This window comes from Pongo pygmaeus, chromosome 2, assembly GCF_028885625.2.
Source record: "Pongo pygmaeus isolate AG05252 chromosome 2, NHGRI_mPonPyg2-v2.0_pri, whole genome shotgun sequence".
NCBI lineage: Eukaryota > Metazoa > Chordata > Mammalia > Primates > Hominidae > Pongo > Pongo pygmaeus.
Window position 1 is genome coordinate 160,697,349 of NC_085930.1, and position 16,514 is coordinate 160,713,862.

Here is a 16,514-nt window from a genome sequence, read left to right on the forward strand (position 1 = left end):
TCCCCTGACAGACATCCAAACAATAACAGAAAAAAAAACCCACACAAACTCTCAAAATCTCCAACCCCCGTCAGACCCAAGTCACGGGAGAAACATCAGGATTCTGCAATAACTGACACAGGCGCTGCATAGAAGTCGCAGGGTGCAGCACTTGCCTAAACCGTCCCCACTTCCCAATGCATGGAAATACCACTGCCTAACACACTCTCAAACAAACTACTTATTGACACAAAACGCTTCTTATTGACTCAGCCTGGGTGACAGAGGGAGATTCTGTATCAAAAAAATATATATATATATACACACACACATATATGTATATATATAATTTGTTTTTTCCATGATAAGCTATTTTAAAACAAAGATTCTGAATTCTGTGTGTTTTCTATGGATAATTTTGTTAGAGTTAAAGAATTTGTTCCCGAGTTATTACTCAATACATGCTGTTTATTGGAATACAGATAACAGTATGATCATTGACAAACTTTGCCCTAGTTTCCTATTACTCATTAAACCTTGAAGTTGCACTTAACACGACTGTATCTGGATAACAGATAAAATTTTGACCTTATTATGCCAACCCTTAAACTAACTGAGCAACTCTATTTTCAAAGCTTTTGGGTGGAGCTGAAGCACACTGCTTATTAAAGTACACTATTCAGGCATATTGTGTAAGTTTACTTTCTGTGTGTCTAGAGACCAAGAAGCAGGAAGTACATCATGGGAAGAAAATCGCTGTACCTTCTGATTGTGGGGATCCTCACAGCATATTATATTTATACACCTCTCCCAGATAACGTTGAGGAGCCGTGGAGAATGATGTGGATAAACGCACATCTGAAAACTATACAAAATTTGGTAAGTTTGGAATTTTATGAATTCAGATGTGCATACACCACCATTTGACCCAGAGAATTAAGTCTTTCAAGATTCTATTCTTTTGATTTATTGACTTATTCATCTTTTAAAATAACTGCTGTGGCCTCTGACAATGTATTACTTAGAAATGTTGTTCGTTTTCTGTCTTATGTATTGAAATCATGTTAAAAAAATATCAAGAAGAGCAAGCAAGGAGTCATTTGAATAGGTTTTGCTAAAAAGTACTTGGTTTAGGTAGCTTTAATGTCATGATAGTGGCTCTCCTTTGAAATTCTTATCTTAGGTATGGTTTGTTACTTAAATTTTATACTCAAATTAGAGATCATCTGATTATGCAGCACTGTGTTAGTTATAGATCTTTATGCACTTATCTTTGGGATTCAGAATATAGACTAAGGACACGTAAATAAGTTCTCAAGAAAAGATTCAATGGGCAGGCTGGTTGGCACATGCCTAGGGTTAACCACGAGAGGCACAATATGCACAACTGAGAGGGGGAGGGAGACCTGGGTGTTCTGGCAACTGGGCAGCTTGGATGCTGGCAAATTAAAAAGGTGTAGCTCTCTCTGGATCCTTGAGGATATTTTACTATTACTTCTTTGGTTATTTTATTATCTTCATTAAAACAAATCTCTTTTCAGAACTTAAACCAGATGAATGTTGTAACTCCTGGATTAATCTTTTATTTTGCATTTATTCAACAATTCAACTGTCTCAAATCCTATTAGGCAAACAAGTAGTCTGTCCCCACACAGTTGACATTCTAGTGGTGGAGAAAAAAATAAATTAGAATTAAAGAATAGATGATTTTAGTTCATGAGAAGTACCTTTAAGGAGGTAAGATGGAAGAAAAGAGAGTAATTTGGGTAGAAGGCAAGAGTGGGCTACTGTATGCATGGTGAGAAAAAGCCATTCTGAAGAGGAAACAGCTACTTAGGGACCAGAAGAATGAAAAGAAACCAACCATTCTAAGTGCTAAGAAAAATGTTTTCCAGCAGAGACAGCAACAAGTACAAACACCCCAGCTACAGAATATTGACAAGTCCAAGAAATCATATGAAACATTTGGGTTTAATGGGGAAATTGTTGCAATTAGTTTGGAGAGGTTAGAAGCCATATCATACAGTGCTTTGTAGGCACTGGTAGTAAGTTTTGATTTAATTCTGTGATGCAGAGCTATTAAAGAGCTTTAAGAAAGGGACACATTTTTTTCCCTCATATTTGCTGTCTGTGCTACAATATGTGAGAGGTCTTTGATTTTTTTCTTGGAGTCTTTATATTAATTTTTATTTATTTAAGCAATTATATATATATTCTTCTCTGGTAGCCTTTTAATTCATTCATTCATTCATTTACTTACATTCTGTCCACAATTTATGAAAGTAACGTATTTTCAGAGCTCTCAGTAGATATACCTTTTAAAAGTTGTTTTAATGCCCTTTCTTATTCCTGAATTATCTGCTTGTTTGTTTGCTTGCTTTTTTGTGATCGTTTATGCTTCTGGTTTGTCCCTTTTTTCCTGATTAGTTTTGCTGGCTTCTCTGAAATGTCTGGCAATCTTTGAGTGTTCATACCCTTTATTAAAGGATTATGTTATGAACATTACATCAAGAATCAAACTACTGGATTGAGAATCCTAGTAAATATCATTTACTAGCTGTGTAGGCATGAATGACATATTTAACCTTCCTGGGCTCACTTTCCTCATATCTGACATGGATAAGAAAATGTTATCTTCCTTCCATATAAGCAAGTTGTTAATATTACTGAGATGACTACAGTAGAGTGCTCAGAACACTGACTCATTCTACAGTGAAAGGATGGGCTGCAGGCAGGCAAGCTGCCCTCCCTTTTTCTCCCACTCATGCCTTCCCTCCCAACCCTGACTCCCAGCTCCCATGTGCAACCAGCTCCATAGCCACGCCTCACTGCACCTCCCTATTTCTAAACTAGACCAGTTTCTCGACCTGCCAGGGTTTTTCCTTTTCTTATTTGGTTAGCAAAAGACTTAGGAAAAGGTATTTATTTCAAGCCTCAGACAAAATTGCTTTTCCAGTTTCTACTCCCAAGTAGCTTTTTGTAATCACCTGCTGTTTGCTCCCAAAGTACCTTGTACAGAGCTCTGTAATAGTATTTACATTGTTTTGTAACCATTTATTTGTCTTTCACACTTAACTCTGAGATTCTTGAGAAGAGCATTTGTCTGGTTCATCTCTGAAACCCTAAAGCTTGGTAGACAGCCTGACACATTTTAGTGAAATAGGAACTAAATTAGTAGCAGGGGTCAAAATAAAACTTCATCTTTGCCCTCTGAAGGTTGCTGAAAGTCAACTGACAGGTCTGGTTAATAGGAGAAAAAGGCATATACATTTTTAGCATACATAATAGACTTACAAAATATAAAATCTCAAAGAAATGGCCAGATGGTTGACACTTTTTTTTTATTATTATCTTGAGGTTACAGAAAGAATGGTGGCTTGGCCAAAAAATGATATGGTGGCAAGACAGGTTATGGGAAGGAGAGAAGAGAAGACATAGGTAGCAAAAGTGGTCTTGTTATATAGATGGATCCTCACAGGTAGCAGCCCTCAGAGAGAACAGATGGTAAAAATTTCTCTCAGACTTTTAAAGGTGTCAGATTCTCAGTTGATTTTTCCTAGATCTGGACAAATGAAGGCTCTCAGAGAAAGCCTGCATCAATGCAGATTTTCTCTACAGATGCAAATCACCTCCACAAAAGAAAAGCTTTCCAGCTATTCTTGTATTTCCAGCTCTTCTGAAAAGCCACCTTGCAATATGTCAAGGAGATATATTTTGGGATGAAATATTTTTATTTCTTTCACAGTATATTCCCTCTTTTTTAAGAACCACCCTAGGCATAACCTTTGCATTTCTGGTTTCTTTTAAAAGGACCAAACAGGATTCATGCATGAAAATTTAGTTCATTCCATTTGAGTTTATTAAGGGTTAATGTCTATCTGTAAGTCCATAGATCTCTTTGCCATTTGATACTTGAATTTCAAGATGTTTGTGAATTTCATTTTTAGGCTACATTTGTGGAGCTGCTGGGACTTCACCATATTATGGATTCCTTTAAGGTTGTCGGGAGCTTTTATGAAGTCCCACCAACCTCAGATGAAAATGTCACTGTCACTGAGACAAAATTCAACAACATTCTTGTTCGGGTATATGTGCCAAAGAGAAAGTCTGAAGCACTAAGAAGGGGGTTGTTTTACATCCATGGTGGAGGCTGGTGCGTGGGAAGTGCTGGTAAGTGAATGCTTTGAAAAATCTCTGTCACTGAGGTAATTCGCAAACATTTTACTAAGTCTTCAGTGGGTACACATGCCCTTCGGCATGGACATTACTGCCTCTTTTATCTTCTCGTGCTTTGTTCTGCTGGCAAAGTTTTACTTTTCCTTGAAGCTTTATATCACTCTTTTCCACATATGCATTTCCTCATCAACCCAGGTAGAGGTGAGAAGAAACTTTTTTTTTCTATTTATCACAATTACTCTAAGAAAGCCTTGTTATTTCTATCATTCTCCACTTGATATTACAGAATCATTTAATATTTTCATCCATTTACTCATATTTACTATATGCCTGGTAATATTTTTATATCTTTGAATATATTTTTGAATAGACAAAATTTCCTCACGTCTGTAATCCCAGCACTTTGGGATGCCAAGGCGGGTGGATCACTTGAGGTCAGGAGTTTGAGACCAGCCTGGCCAACATGGTGAAACCCCATGTCTACTAAAAAAACACAAAAATTAGCCGGGTGTGGTGGCGGGCACACATTATCCCAGCTACTTGGGAGGCTGAGGCAGGATAATCGCTTGAACCCAGGAGGTGGAGGTCGCAGTGAGCCAAGATTGCACCGTTGCACTCCAGCCTGGGCAACAGAGCAAGACTCTGCCTCAAAAAAAAAAAAAAAAAAGAAAAAATTCCTGTCTTCCTGTGTTCTTGGAGCTTACATTCTAATGGAGACAATCTTTAATCAACTGATAAATAAGCAAATAATACAGTGTGTTTTAAAGTGATAAATGTAGGAAATAATAGGCCAGAATGTTAGAAGAAAAACCTTAGACAAATTAAATTTAACAGAGTATAATTGAGCAAGGAACTACTTGCGGATCAGGCACCCTCCCGAACCAGAATAGGTTCAGAGAGTCACCAGCACTGCCTCATGGTCGAAGAAGAGTTATGGGTAGAAAAAGGAAAGTGACATTCAGAAAACAGAAGTGAGGCACAGAAATAGGCAGATTGGTTACAGCTCAGCGTTTGTGTTATTTGAAACTGGTTCCACAAGTTGGTTACCTTTGGCTGAAACTCAGTGATTGGGACAAGAGTTACACATCCAACTAAGTTACAACTCACTGTGTATCAAGAAACCTTTAAAATATGGAAAGAGGCAGCTTTAGGCTAAACTTAGTTTATTTGGCAAGAGTAATCAAGATTGGGTGTGAAGGTTGTATATTTCTTGATGTACAGAATTACAGCAGAAAGAGAAAAACATTTAGAAGTGGAAACACTGGGATAAAAGTCCCAATTGTGTGAGAAAATCACCTAACCCACCTGAGTCCTAGGGCTCTTGATATTCATCTGTTTACCTCCAATGAATATAATATAGATTCAATGAAGGAGTCAAGATTGGACTGGGCCTACTAAGTTAAGAACTCTGAACTCTAGAGAGGAAGAATAAATTAGTCCTGAAAAGAAAATGTTACAGGCTTGAAATTAAGCAAATTTGTCCATTGATGTGGGAAGTTAGAGGAGAAAATGACAGAAAATTAAAAAAAGAGAGAGATCTGAATGAGTGCCTCATTTCTGACAGGATGACTGGGAGGGTGAGGACAGATTTCTGGGGAATGCAAACAAAATTGTTGAGTGAAGGAATAAGCAGACAGCAAAGCACTGAGGTGGTCAAAAATGTCAGAAAATGAAAAGAAAGCCAAAGAAGGTGAGAACCTCAAGAAAGAGGAAATAATAAAAGTCCTGGATGGTGTAGAGATGTCAAGTAAGCAGGATGGAAGTATGTCTCTTGGATGTTGAACTTTTTATGTTAATATTGTTGAGGAGAGACTTGCTGACATGATGGGATATTCACAGAGAAACACATTACAGCAAGCAAAAAGTGAGAGGAAAGAAAATAAAATGGTTAGAATAATTGCTGGCCTTAAAAGGACTTAGTTGTGAAATAAATAAGCAAGAAAATTATAGATTGAAATGAGAGTTAAGTAAGAGCATTTTTCTTTTATTTTTGTGCAGGAGAAATATAAACAAGTTGGTAGACTGAAATAAATGAAGGCAATAAGTAGAAATATGTTAGCCAAGTAATGGGCTGGGAGTGTTGACTGACAGATAAACATCCCAGAGGAAATGAAAGGGAAGAAGATTTAGAGCACTAGTAAAATAATTGGATATAGATAGGAAGGTTGGAAATGGAAAAAAAAGAGCATTACGTCTTCCTCTTAGACAAGAGAAAAGAGGCAAAGACAGGCCTCAGCTAGATACATTCTTAAAGTAGTAGTACAGATGCGAGCAGTAAGTTCCAGTGTTTGTTTAAGGGGACCTAGATCTATTCCACTTATATTCAGGTGCCTTTTCTAGTGTCCCATGCAGACTTAGGTGATCCTTCTATGTTGCTACAATTCTGTCTATAACTCCTTGGCTCACATATCTGACAACGTATTGCTCAAGTTAGCAACTTGTCTTTTTATCTTTGTATACCCATCAACTAAAACAGAGCCAAATCAATACCTCCTTCCAGTATACACAGCTGGGTTAATCTAGAGAATGAGTCTGACACAGAACGATCAATGGCAAAATGTGCAGGACAAAAGATAAAAGGGAGGAAGAGCATTAGGAGGTTCACTGGGAAACTTGAATTCCACTGAGTCGTGGATGGATGGCTTCTTATAAATACAGTGTTAAATTTGTCTCTCGTATTTTAAGGTAAAATAGAACTGCCAGAATGTGAAAGAAGTGCAGCAGGATTTTTGTGAAGGAAACAGCCTTGTCTTCATTTGTCTATTTTACTAATATGTTGCTTTTATCCTTTTATTTCAGCTCTAAGTGATTATGACTTGCTGTCAAGATGGACAGCAGACAGACTTGATGCTGTTGTCATATCAACCAAGTAAGAGCTGTGCTGTTTGGTTTTCTGGCCAGATGTCTGACATGCCAAGATTTTCTCAGCTTTCTTTTTTTTTTTTTGTGACGGAGTCTCACCCTGTCACCTAGGCTGGAGTGCAGTGGCAGGATCTCGGCTCCCTGCAACCTCCTCCTCCCAGGTTCAAGTGATTCTCATACTTCAGCATCCCGAGTAGCTGGGATTACAGGTGCGAATCACCACACCCGGCTAATTTTTTTATTTTCGGTAGAGATGGGGTTTCACCATGTTGGTCAGGCGTGTCTTAAACTCCTGACCTCAGGTGATCTGCCCTCCTTGGCCTCCCAAAGTGCTGGGATTACAGGCGTGAGCCACCGCGCTCAACCAATTCTCTCAGCTTTCTCAGCCGATGCATGATTATGCCAAAAATAAATGTTTCTCAGATGACACTAAGTAGGCAATTGCAAGTTAGTGCTAGGCCTAACCTGATTAGAGTTGAGAAAAAAAAATCTGTATATGTGTGTACATGTGTTATTTAGGCAAAAAGAAACAGCAAAAAGTAAAAATCTTTTTCACATAAATTCAAACTGTATCATTTATGGATATAATTACCTGGACGGTATTTCCTTTCAACCCTTAATTCACAGTCTTTAAAAATGAGTGCCCTGGAGTCACAGGATCATCCATAAAAGTGCATCATAAATAATTTCCATCTCAGATGGTTATTGTGAAGAGTAAATGATAACATCCTTGAAACGGAGTCCAGTGTATAGCACTTGGTGAGCCTAAAATACAGGCTATATAATTTTAAATATTTAAAATATAGCCTATAGTTTAGGCTCAACAAGTGTTATACACTGCACTAAGTATATTAAAAAATGTATTATCAAATTAAACAAAATAGATGAGTTCATATAAAATTATGCTAGATAAATAATCCACTTATGGAAAGAGCACTTAGCGACAGTAAAATTAGGGGTGGATTGTTGGGTAGACCCATGCCAGAGCAGTATATATTTAAATTGAAATTTCAGAAAGTAAATGAACAGTTAAAAAATAACATACTCATCACCATTTGTCAAGTTAAATCATTATTATAAAGTTGGGACACGATCAATATTTGGTTGTATGTGGTCACTCATAAATGTAGTGGCTAGAATAATATTTTGTAAAATGCAGTTAGAAAATCCAGGCTTATGCTATTTTGCATTCCAACTTTATACTCAAAGAGAATTTTCTTAAACATGGCAAGTCAAATTACAGTATACGACCTACACCTGTGTTTGATTCATTGACATGACTAATAAATCACAAGTACATGAAAGATAAAATATACTTTAAAATATTTATGCAAATACATGCCTTGCCTGCAAATATTCTCATTTTATTTATATTAAAGATGAAGAACTCCAGTATTCAAAGATAGATAATTTTGGTTATATTTAAATTAAAATGGCCAATGAGCACCTTTCATGTACTTAAAAGATAAAATATACTTTAAAATATTTATACAAATACATGCCTTGCCTTCAAATATTCTCATTTTATTTATATTAAAGATGAAGAACTCCAATATTAAAAGATAGATAATTTTGGTTATATTTAAATTAAAATGACCAATAAGCACATGAAAAGATGCTCAATATCATTAGTCATTAGAGAAATGCAAATCAAAACCACAATGAAATACCACTTCACACCCACTAGGATGGGTATAATACATATATTTAAAAAGATAATAACAAGTGTTAGTGGGGACATGGAAAAATCAGAATCCTCTATACTGCTGGTGGGAATAAACACTTTGGCAGCTCCTTAAAAGGTCAGAGTTACCATATTGACCCAGCATTTCCATTTCTAGGTGTATACACAAGAGAAATGAAAACATGCCCATATAAAAACTTGTATGTTTGTAGAAGCATTATTCATAAACCTTAAAAGTGGAAGCAACCCAGTGTTCATTAACTGATAAATGGATGAATAAAATCTGGTATATCTATACAATTGAATATTTAAAATTCAATTGAATATTTAAATAAAATGTGGCATATCTATACAGATATTCAGTTGTGTAAATATACCACATTTTATTCATCCATTTACCAGTTAATTATTCATTTATTAATAAAAGGACTGCTACAGTATGGACAAATCTTGAAAATATTATGCTAGATGAAACAAGCCAGTCATAAATGGCAAGTTTTGTGATTCCATTTATATAAAATGTCCAAAATAGGGCAATTGAATAGAGACAGAATGTAGATTAATGGTTGCCTATGATTGGGTTTGGAGGATGGGGAGAAATTAGAAGTGACTACTAATGGGTACAGGATTTGCTTTTGGCATGAGGAAAATTTTCCAAAACTGATTGTGGCAATGGTTGCACAACTCTGAATATATTGAAAATCACTGAATTGCATACTTATAATGTGTTAATTTCATGGGTTATGAATATCTCAGCAAAATGGTTATATTAAAAATTAAGGGCATACTTTTAATATGTTAGTTTTATAGGTTATGAATATCTCAGTAAAATGGTTATATTAAAAATTCAGGCCGGGTGCAGTGGCTCAAGCCTGTAATTCCAGCACTTTGGGAGACCGAGGCAGGTGGATCACAAGATCAGGAGCTCAAGACCAGCCTGGCCAACATAGTGAAACTCCATCTCTACTAAAAATACAAAAATTAGCCGGGTGTGGTGGTGGGCACCTGTAATCCAAGCTACTTGGGAGGCTGAGGTAGGAGAATTGCTTGAACCCAGGAGTTGGAGGTTGCAGTGAGCGAAGATCGTGCCACTGGACTCCAGCCTGGGCGACAGAGCTAGACTCTGACTAAAAAAAAAAAAAAAAAAAAAATTAAGAAATTATGTTCATTGAAAGACATTAATAGAAGTCTTAAAGTTTGTGTGTGTGTATATATATGTGGGTATAGACATATGTATACTATAAAAATTTTTAAATACATATATACTTTTTCAAATCCAAAATATAAAAACACCTACCAATTAATAGAAGTATAGGGGAAAGACTTAGAAAGACAATTTACAGAAAAGGATATCCAAATCATCAAACAATATATGAAAATGTACTGTATACATCAGGAAAATACAAATTGAGACTATTACAAGATACCTTTATATACTCGAGATTATAGGTAAAATGAGAAAGACATAAAATACCACGTGTTGATAAGGTTTTGAATCAACAGCACTTCCATTAGTTCTGGTTTGAGAATAACTTGGTAGACTACTTAGCAAAACTCTTTGACATTATTAAGTAAAGCTAAGCATATATGCGTACCTCTGTTACTATCAATAGCACAGGTATATATCAACAGGAATACAGCCATATGGTCACAAAAAAAACATGTACTAGAATATTCATAGCAGCACTGTTTGTGCCCAAGACTGCAAGCAACCTAAATCCCCATGACATTTTTTTACTTGGAAAAATATTTATTTAGTATTTATTGTTTGTTTGATTATTTATAAGAACATTTAATATGTGATCTACCCTCTTAATGAATTTTTAAATTTGTGTTATTTTTGACTATAGGTACAATGTTGTACAGCAGATCTGTAGCGCTTATTCAACTTGTTTGACTGAAACTTTATGCCAGCTGATCAGTAACTCCCCATTTCCTCCTCCCCACAGCCCTTGCGACCATCTTTTCACTCTGATTCTATGAATTTGACTATTTTAGACACCTTATATAAGTGGAAACATACAGTATTTGTTCTTCCATGACTGGCTTATTTCACTTAGCCCATCAACATGTTAATGGGTAAATGATTAGTGGTATATTCAAACAATACAGTACTATACAGGAAGATAGAAGCAATGTGAATGAGGCTCAAAAACATAATGTTGAACAACTGAAACCAGATACACAGGAGTATATGCTATATGATTTTATTTATTTAAAGGCCAAAACTAGGCAAAATTAATTTATGCTGTTACATCAAATTAGTGGATACTTCAGGAATTAAGAGAGTAAACAAAAGGTTTCTGGGATGCTGGCAATGTTATATTTCATGATCTGAGTGCCGGTTATATGGCTGCGTTTAGTTTGAAAATTAAAGAAATTATATACTTATGTGCACTTCCAGCATGTATTAGGTTGGTGCAAAAGTTATTGCGGTTTTGCCATTACTTTTGCACCAATAATATATTACGGTCTAATAAAAACAAACAAAAAATGTGTAAATTATGTTTTCTCTCTACAGCTACAGATTAGCACCTAAGTATCATTTCCCAATTCAATTTGAAGATGTGTACAGTGCCTTAAGGTGGTTCTTACGTAAAAAAGTTCTTGCAAAATATGGTGTGAACCCTGAGAGAATCGGTATTTCTGGAGATAGTGCAGGAGGGAATTTAGCTGCAGCAGTGACTCAACAGGTATGTCAATAATTTCTATGGTTTTTAAAAATAGTCTACTTATAAACATATTTAATGCATGTATTAAAATATAAATGCAAATAGGAGATATTAATTTTTTGAAACTATTAAAGAGAATATTGACAAGAAATGACTAAAACATTATAATGTCAACCTCTGCTTCTGTCATAGATTTTTTTCTTTCTTAAGGGAATGTTAATTCTTTGGATAAATCATTCATTTAAAATTATAGCCTGCATGTGGTAGCTCAGAACTGCAATCCCAGTGCTCTGGGAGGCCAAGGCAAAAGGATCACTTCAGACTAGGAGTTTGATAGCAGCCTGGGAAACACAGTGAGACCCTGTCTCCACAAAAAAAAAAAAAAAAAAAGAAAGAAAAAAAAAAAAAAGAAAAATTCGCCTGGCATAATAGTGTGACTTTGTAGTCCTAGCTACCTGGGAGGCTGAGGAGGCTGAGGCAGAAAGATCTCTTAAGCCCAGGAGTTCAAGGTTATAGTAAGCTGTAATCGTGCCACTGTACTCCAGCCTGGGTGACAGAGTAAGGCCCTGTCTCTTAAAAGCATAAAAAATAAAATAATATGTGTCAGTAAAATATTATACTAAGTAGGTGAATGAGATCAGATAATTGTGAGACTAATGACCCTATTACCCTATTAGAGGTTCAGATGAATTCATATAATCTTCAATGGCGTATTCCTTTATTACCATAATAATCATCCTATTTTAAGAAAATTATCAACACATTCAAAGATTCCCATGCTACTTACAAAGAAATATGAAGAATTCAAAAGATTTTTGTATGTAGATGTAAAATCAGATCTTTTTATCTGTCATTTAATAATGGCAATATAATAATCATAATAATAATAATAAATGGCATTTTTGCCCCAGATTGTATGTAGATTAGATTTTGTTTTTATGATGAAGGAGAAACACTGCTATTGATTGTTTAAACATCTATTGTTTACACATGTATTTTCCCATGGAGTAGCAGTCAGGAGAAGAAGCTACCTAAGACCTTCTCTCTAATGTTAATTCTTTGGATAAATCGTTCATTTAAAATTATAGGCTGCATCTGGTAGCTCAGAACTGCAATCCCAGCACTCTGGGATTATGTGGAAGTTATGTAGAACATATGTAGAAGGTTAGATTTTATTAGTTGACTTTAGTTACAAATGAGTGTTCTAAAGCCATTTTAAAACATTGCTGTTGTTTGTTAATTATATTTATTTATAATTTTTCACACTAAAAGCATTTTGACTGCTAGAATCTGTTGGACAATATTCTCAAAAGTAAAGAATTATAGTTGCACTTTGTTTCAACCACAATATAGAACAAGTATTTGAAACTTCACAGGTAGATTTCTAATCATTATTATGGATTTCATAATGTAGCAGCAAAAGCATTAGACTGGACATCAGGAAACTTGGAGATGCAGTAATTTCTAGATTTGATATTGGCTTAGTCTCTCTAAATAAACATTCATTTCCTCACCTGTAAGAAAAATGAACTTTTTCAACTTTAAAGAGTTGTTTGAGGGTCATATGAATAAATTTATATAAAAATACCTGGCAACTTGTAACAATCTTTACAAATAGGCTCCACAATGGTCTATTTTGATAATTATAGTTAAAATGTGGATAAATACCACAATTTGCAAAATATTTGAGGTTACATCTAATAATATCTGTACTTTTATGGAGAAGTTCTATACATCTTTTATAGTATATTATACACTTTGAAAACATAAAATTATTTTTTAACCTATATGTTTTCACAATTTAAAACATATTTTGTAATATTTCATTCTTATAAGTCTCCTTTTTTCCTACCTGGTATTGGTATATCCCTCTTTACAGACCACTGATTATTACAAATATTAGCACAACAGACTTGATATAAAAGATGATGTTAATAGACCATTTCACACAGAAGGCTTGCCCAAATCTCCTAAAGTAACATGTCGCTTTAGCATCAAAGCCATGTCAGAAACCTCTATTAAGTGATCCTTCTTCTTCATGGTAAAGCTTATTGATATACTGGTATATTTTAATAAAATTCTTTTTTGAGACAGTGTCTCACTCTGTCTCCCAGGCTGGAGTGCAGTGGTGTTTTCTCAGCTCACTGCAACCTCCACCTCACGAGTTCAAGCAATTCTTGTGTCTCAGCCGACTGCGTAGCTTCAATGACAGGTGTGTGCTACCATACCTGGATAATTTTTGTATTTTCGGTCGAGACAGGTTTTTGCCATGTTAGCCAGCTGGTCTCAAACTCCTGACCTCAAGCAATCCACACTTCAGCCTTCCAAAGTTCTGGGATTACAGGAATGAGCCACCATACCAGGCCTATTTTAATAAACTCTTACATGAACAGAAGATAATATTTATGCAATTCTTCTGGTTATCATTCCTAGCAGAAAGAACAGGAGATTAACTTTCTAATGATCACTTAGATTTTTTGCATTATCCATAAAGCATATATGACAGATGATTTTCCTTAAGTTGAAAATATTGATGAACATCTAGTTCTAGAAACCCATTCTGAATGTTAGAAAGTTTGTTGTGATGGTATGTTTCATTTATTACTTAAGTCCTTTTGAGATCATGAATAGATAAGAACAAGATAGATAGACAGATAGATAATCTTATTAGGGATATTTTATTGTTTTAAATGAAAATGATTTGTGCAAATCATCTTGTTTCTCAGCTCCTTGATGACCCAGATGTCAAGATCAAACTCAAGATCCAGTCTTTAATTTATCCTGCCCTTCAGCCTCTTGATGTAGATTTACCATCATATCAAGAAAATTCAAATTTTCTATTTCTATCCAAATCACTCATGGTCAGATTCTGGAGTGAATATTTTACCACTGATAGATCACTTGAAAAAGCCATGCTTTCCAGACAACATGTACCTGCGGAATCAAGTCATCTCTTCAAATTTGTTAATTGGAGTTCCCTGCTCCCTGAGAGGTTTATAAAAGGACATGTTTATAATAATCCAAATTATGGCAGTTCTGAGCTGGCTAAAAAATATCCAGGGTTCCTAGATGTGAGGGCAGCCCCTTTGTTGGCTGATGACAACAAATTACATGGTTTACCCCTGACCTATGTCATCACCTGTCAATATGATCTCTTAAGAGATGATGGACTCATGTATGTCACCCGACTTCGCAACGCTGGAGTTCAGGTGACTCATAACCATGTTGAGGATGGATTCCATGGAGCATTTTCGTACCTGGGACTTAAAATTAGTCACAGACTTATAAATCAGTATATTGAGTGGTTAAAGGAAAATCTATAGTAAAACATGTAGCTATAACATATTTTAAAAATAAAGTAAATCTCAAAACCTCAGAAAATTTGCATTAGAAATTGGTCTTTCTTAGAATGGTCTAGTTAAGTTCCACATGTAGCAAAATTCTTAAATAGTCACTTTTCTGTTTTTTTTCTTACTGTGGGATTTCATTTCAATTTTCTACATTGTCTATCTGCTTTTTCTGAGATTTTCCTTCTTACACTGTTACTTATTTTTAAAAATATTACATTCTTGTATACTTTATTTTTGTGAGTTGGCTACTACTTACAATGCAGGAGAATAAATGTGAGCAAATATTGCCTGTCTGAGTAATGTCAAGATTTTATTCAATGTTCATTTACAACGTGAAACATTCCCAATCACAGATATGAATTAAGTGCCAACTCTTTTCAAAAGCAGTTGCCTCAGTGAAATATCAATTTATTACCACTGTAAATTTCTTTATGAAACACTTTTAGAATTTAGGTACCAAGTGTTAAACTAACCAATGCTAAAAAAAAAAAATCACTGTGGTACTTTGGGGAATTAGCTGCTTTTTATTTGAGGAAAGGTAGAGAAACTGAAGTTTAGTAAAGACAGAAGAAATATTTGGGATGAACACTGACCTAACAGCCAAAGACTACAGATGTGGAAGTCACTGACCAATGATAGAAAAATCAGAGAAAATTTTAATCTCTGAAAAGCCCATCCCAATATTGCAGGGAGAAAAATAAATAAAATGGAATATCTTTAAGGCTGGGCAGAATTACCTGTATTAACTATGAACTATGTAGTGTATTCTCATTATAAAGAAGCCCAACTACAGGCCGTCTTCAGATGGTACAGAAGGTCCACACCATTATCAGGGACTAAAGCTTTTTCTATCTTTGTACTCACTGATATGGTTTGACTGTGTCCCCACCCAAATCTCATCTTGAACTGTAACTCCCATAATTCCCATGTGTCATGGGAGGAACCCAGTGGGAGGTAATTGAATCATGGGGGTGACTCTTTCCCATGCTGTTTTCATGATAGTGAATAAGTCTCACAAGAACTAATGGTTTTAAAAATGAGAGTTTCCCTGCACAAGCTCTCTCTCTCTTTGCCTGCTGCTATCCATGCAAGACATAACTTGCTCCTCCTTGCCTTCCACCATGATTGTGAGGCCTCCCCCGCCATGTGGAACTGTTAAGTCCATTAAACCCCTTTTGCTTCCCAGTCTCGGGTATGTCTTTATCAGCAGCATGAAAACAGACTAATATACTCACCATCCTCAGTGTCTGTTTGTGTGTGCATACTTATAATTCTATTTTTGAGTACCATCTAAATATTATATCTAGGCAGAGAAGGGATATGGCAGAAGAGCTGTATTTGAGGTAATTTTATTTTATCAGGAAAACAGTAGTAATCTCAGAATATCCAACAAAAAGACTTCTTGTATTTCATTTTCTAGGATGGTGTCACAAGGAATTTTGCAAAATAGAATTTTAGTAGTTGGGCAAATTGCAGTTTCTTATTTTAAGAAATAAGGCAATACCCTAGCCAGAGCAATCAGACAAGAGGAAGAAATAAAGGGCATCCAAATCAGTAAAGAGGAAGTCAAACTGTCACAGTTTGCCAGTGATATGATTATATGATTATATACCTAGAAAACCCTAAAGACTTATCAGATCATAGATCTGATAAATGAATTCAGTAAAGTTTCAGAATACAAAATAAAAGTACACAAATCAGTACCTCTGCTATACACCAACAGCGACCAAGCTGAGAATCAAATCAAGAACTCAACCCCTTTTACAACAGTTGCAAAAAGATAAAATTAAA

General features: G+C 35.4%; 1 protein-coding gene across 1 annotated transcript; it reads left to right on the plus strand.

Moving 5' to 3' along the window:
- Positions 1–606: 606 nt before the first annotated feature.
- Positions 607–15,009, plus strand: LOC129033809 (arylacetamide deacetylase). The gene is made up of 5 exons (XM_054482844.2): positions 607–858; positions 3,927–4,149; positions 6,955–7,024; positions 11,223–11,394; positions 14,100–15,009. The coding sequence occupies exons 1-5, from the start codon at positions 721–723 to the stop codon at positions 14,694–14,696; spliced, it is 1,200 nt and encodes a 399-aa protein (XP_054338819.1). The 5' UTR covers positions 607–720; the 3' UTR covers positions 14,697–15,009.
- The last annotated feature ends 1,505 nt before the right edge of the window (positions 15,010–16,514 follow it).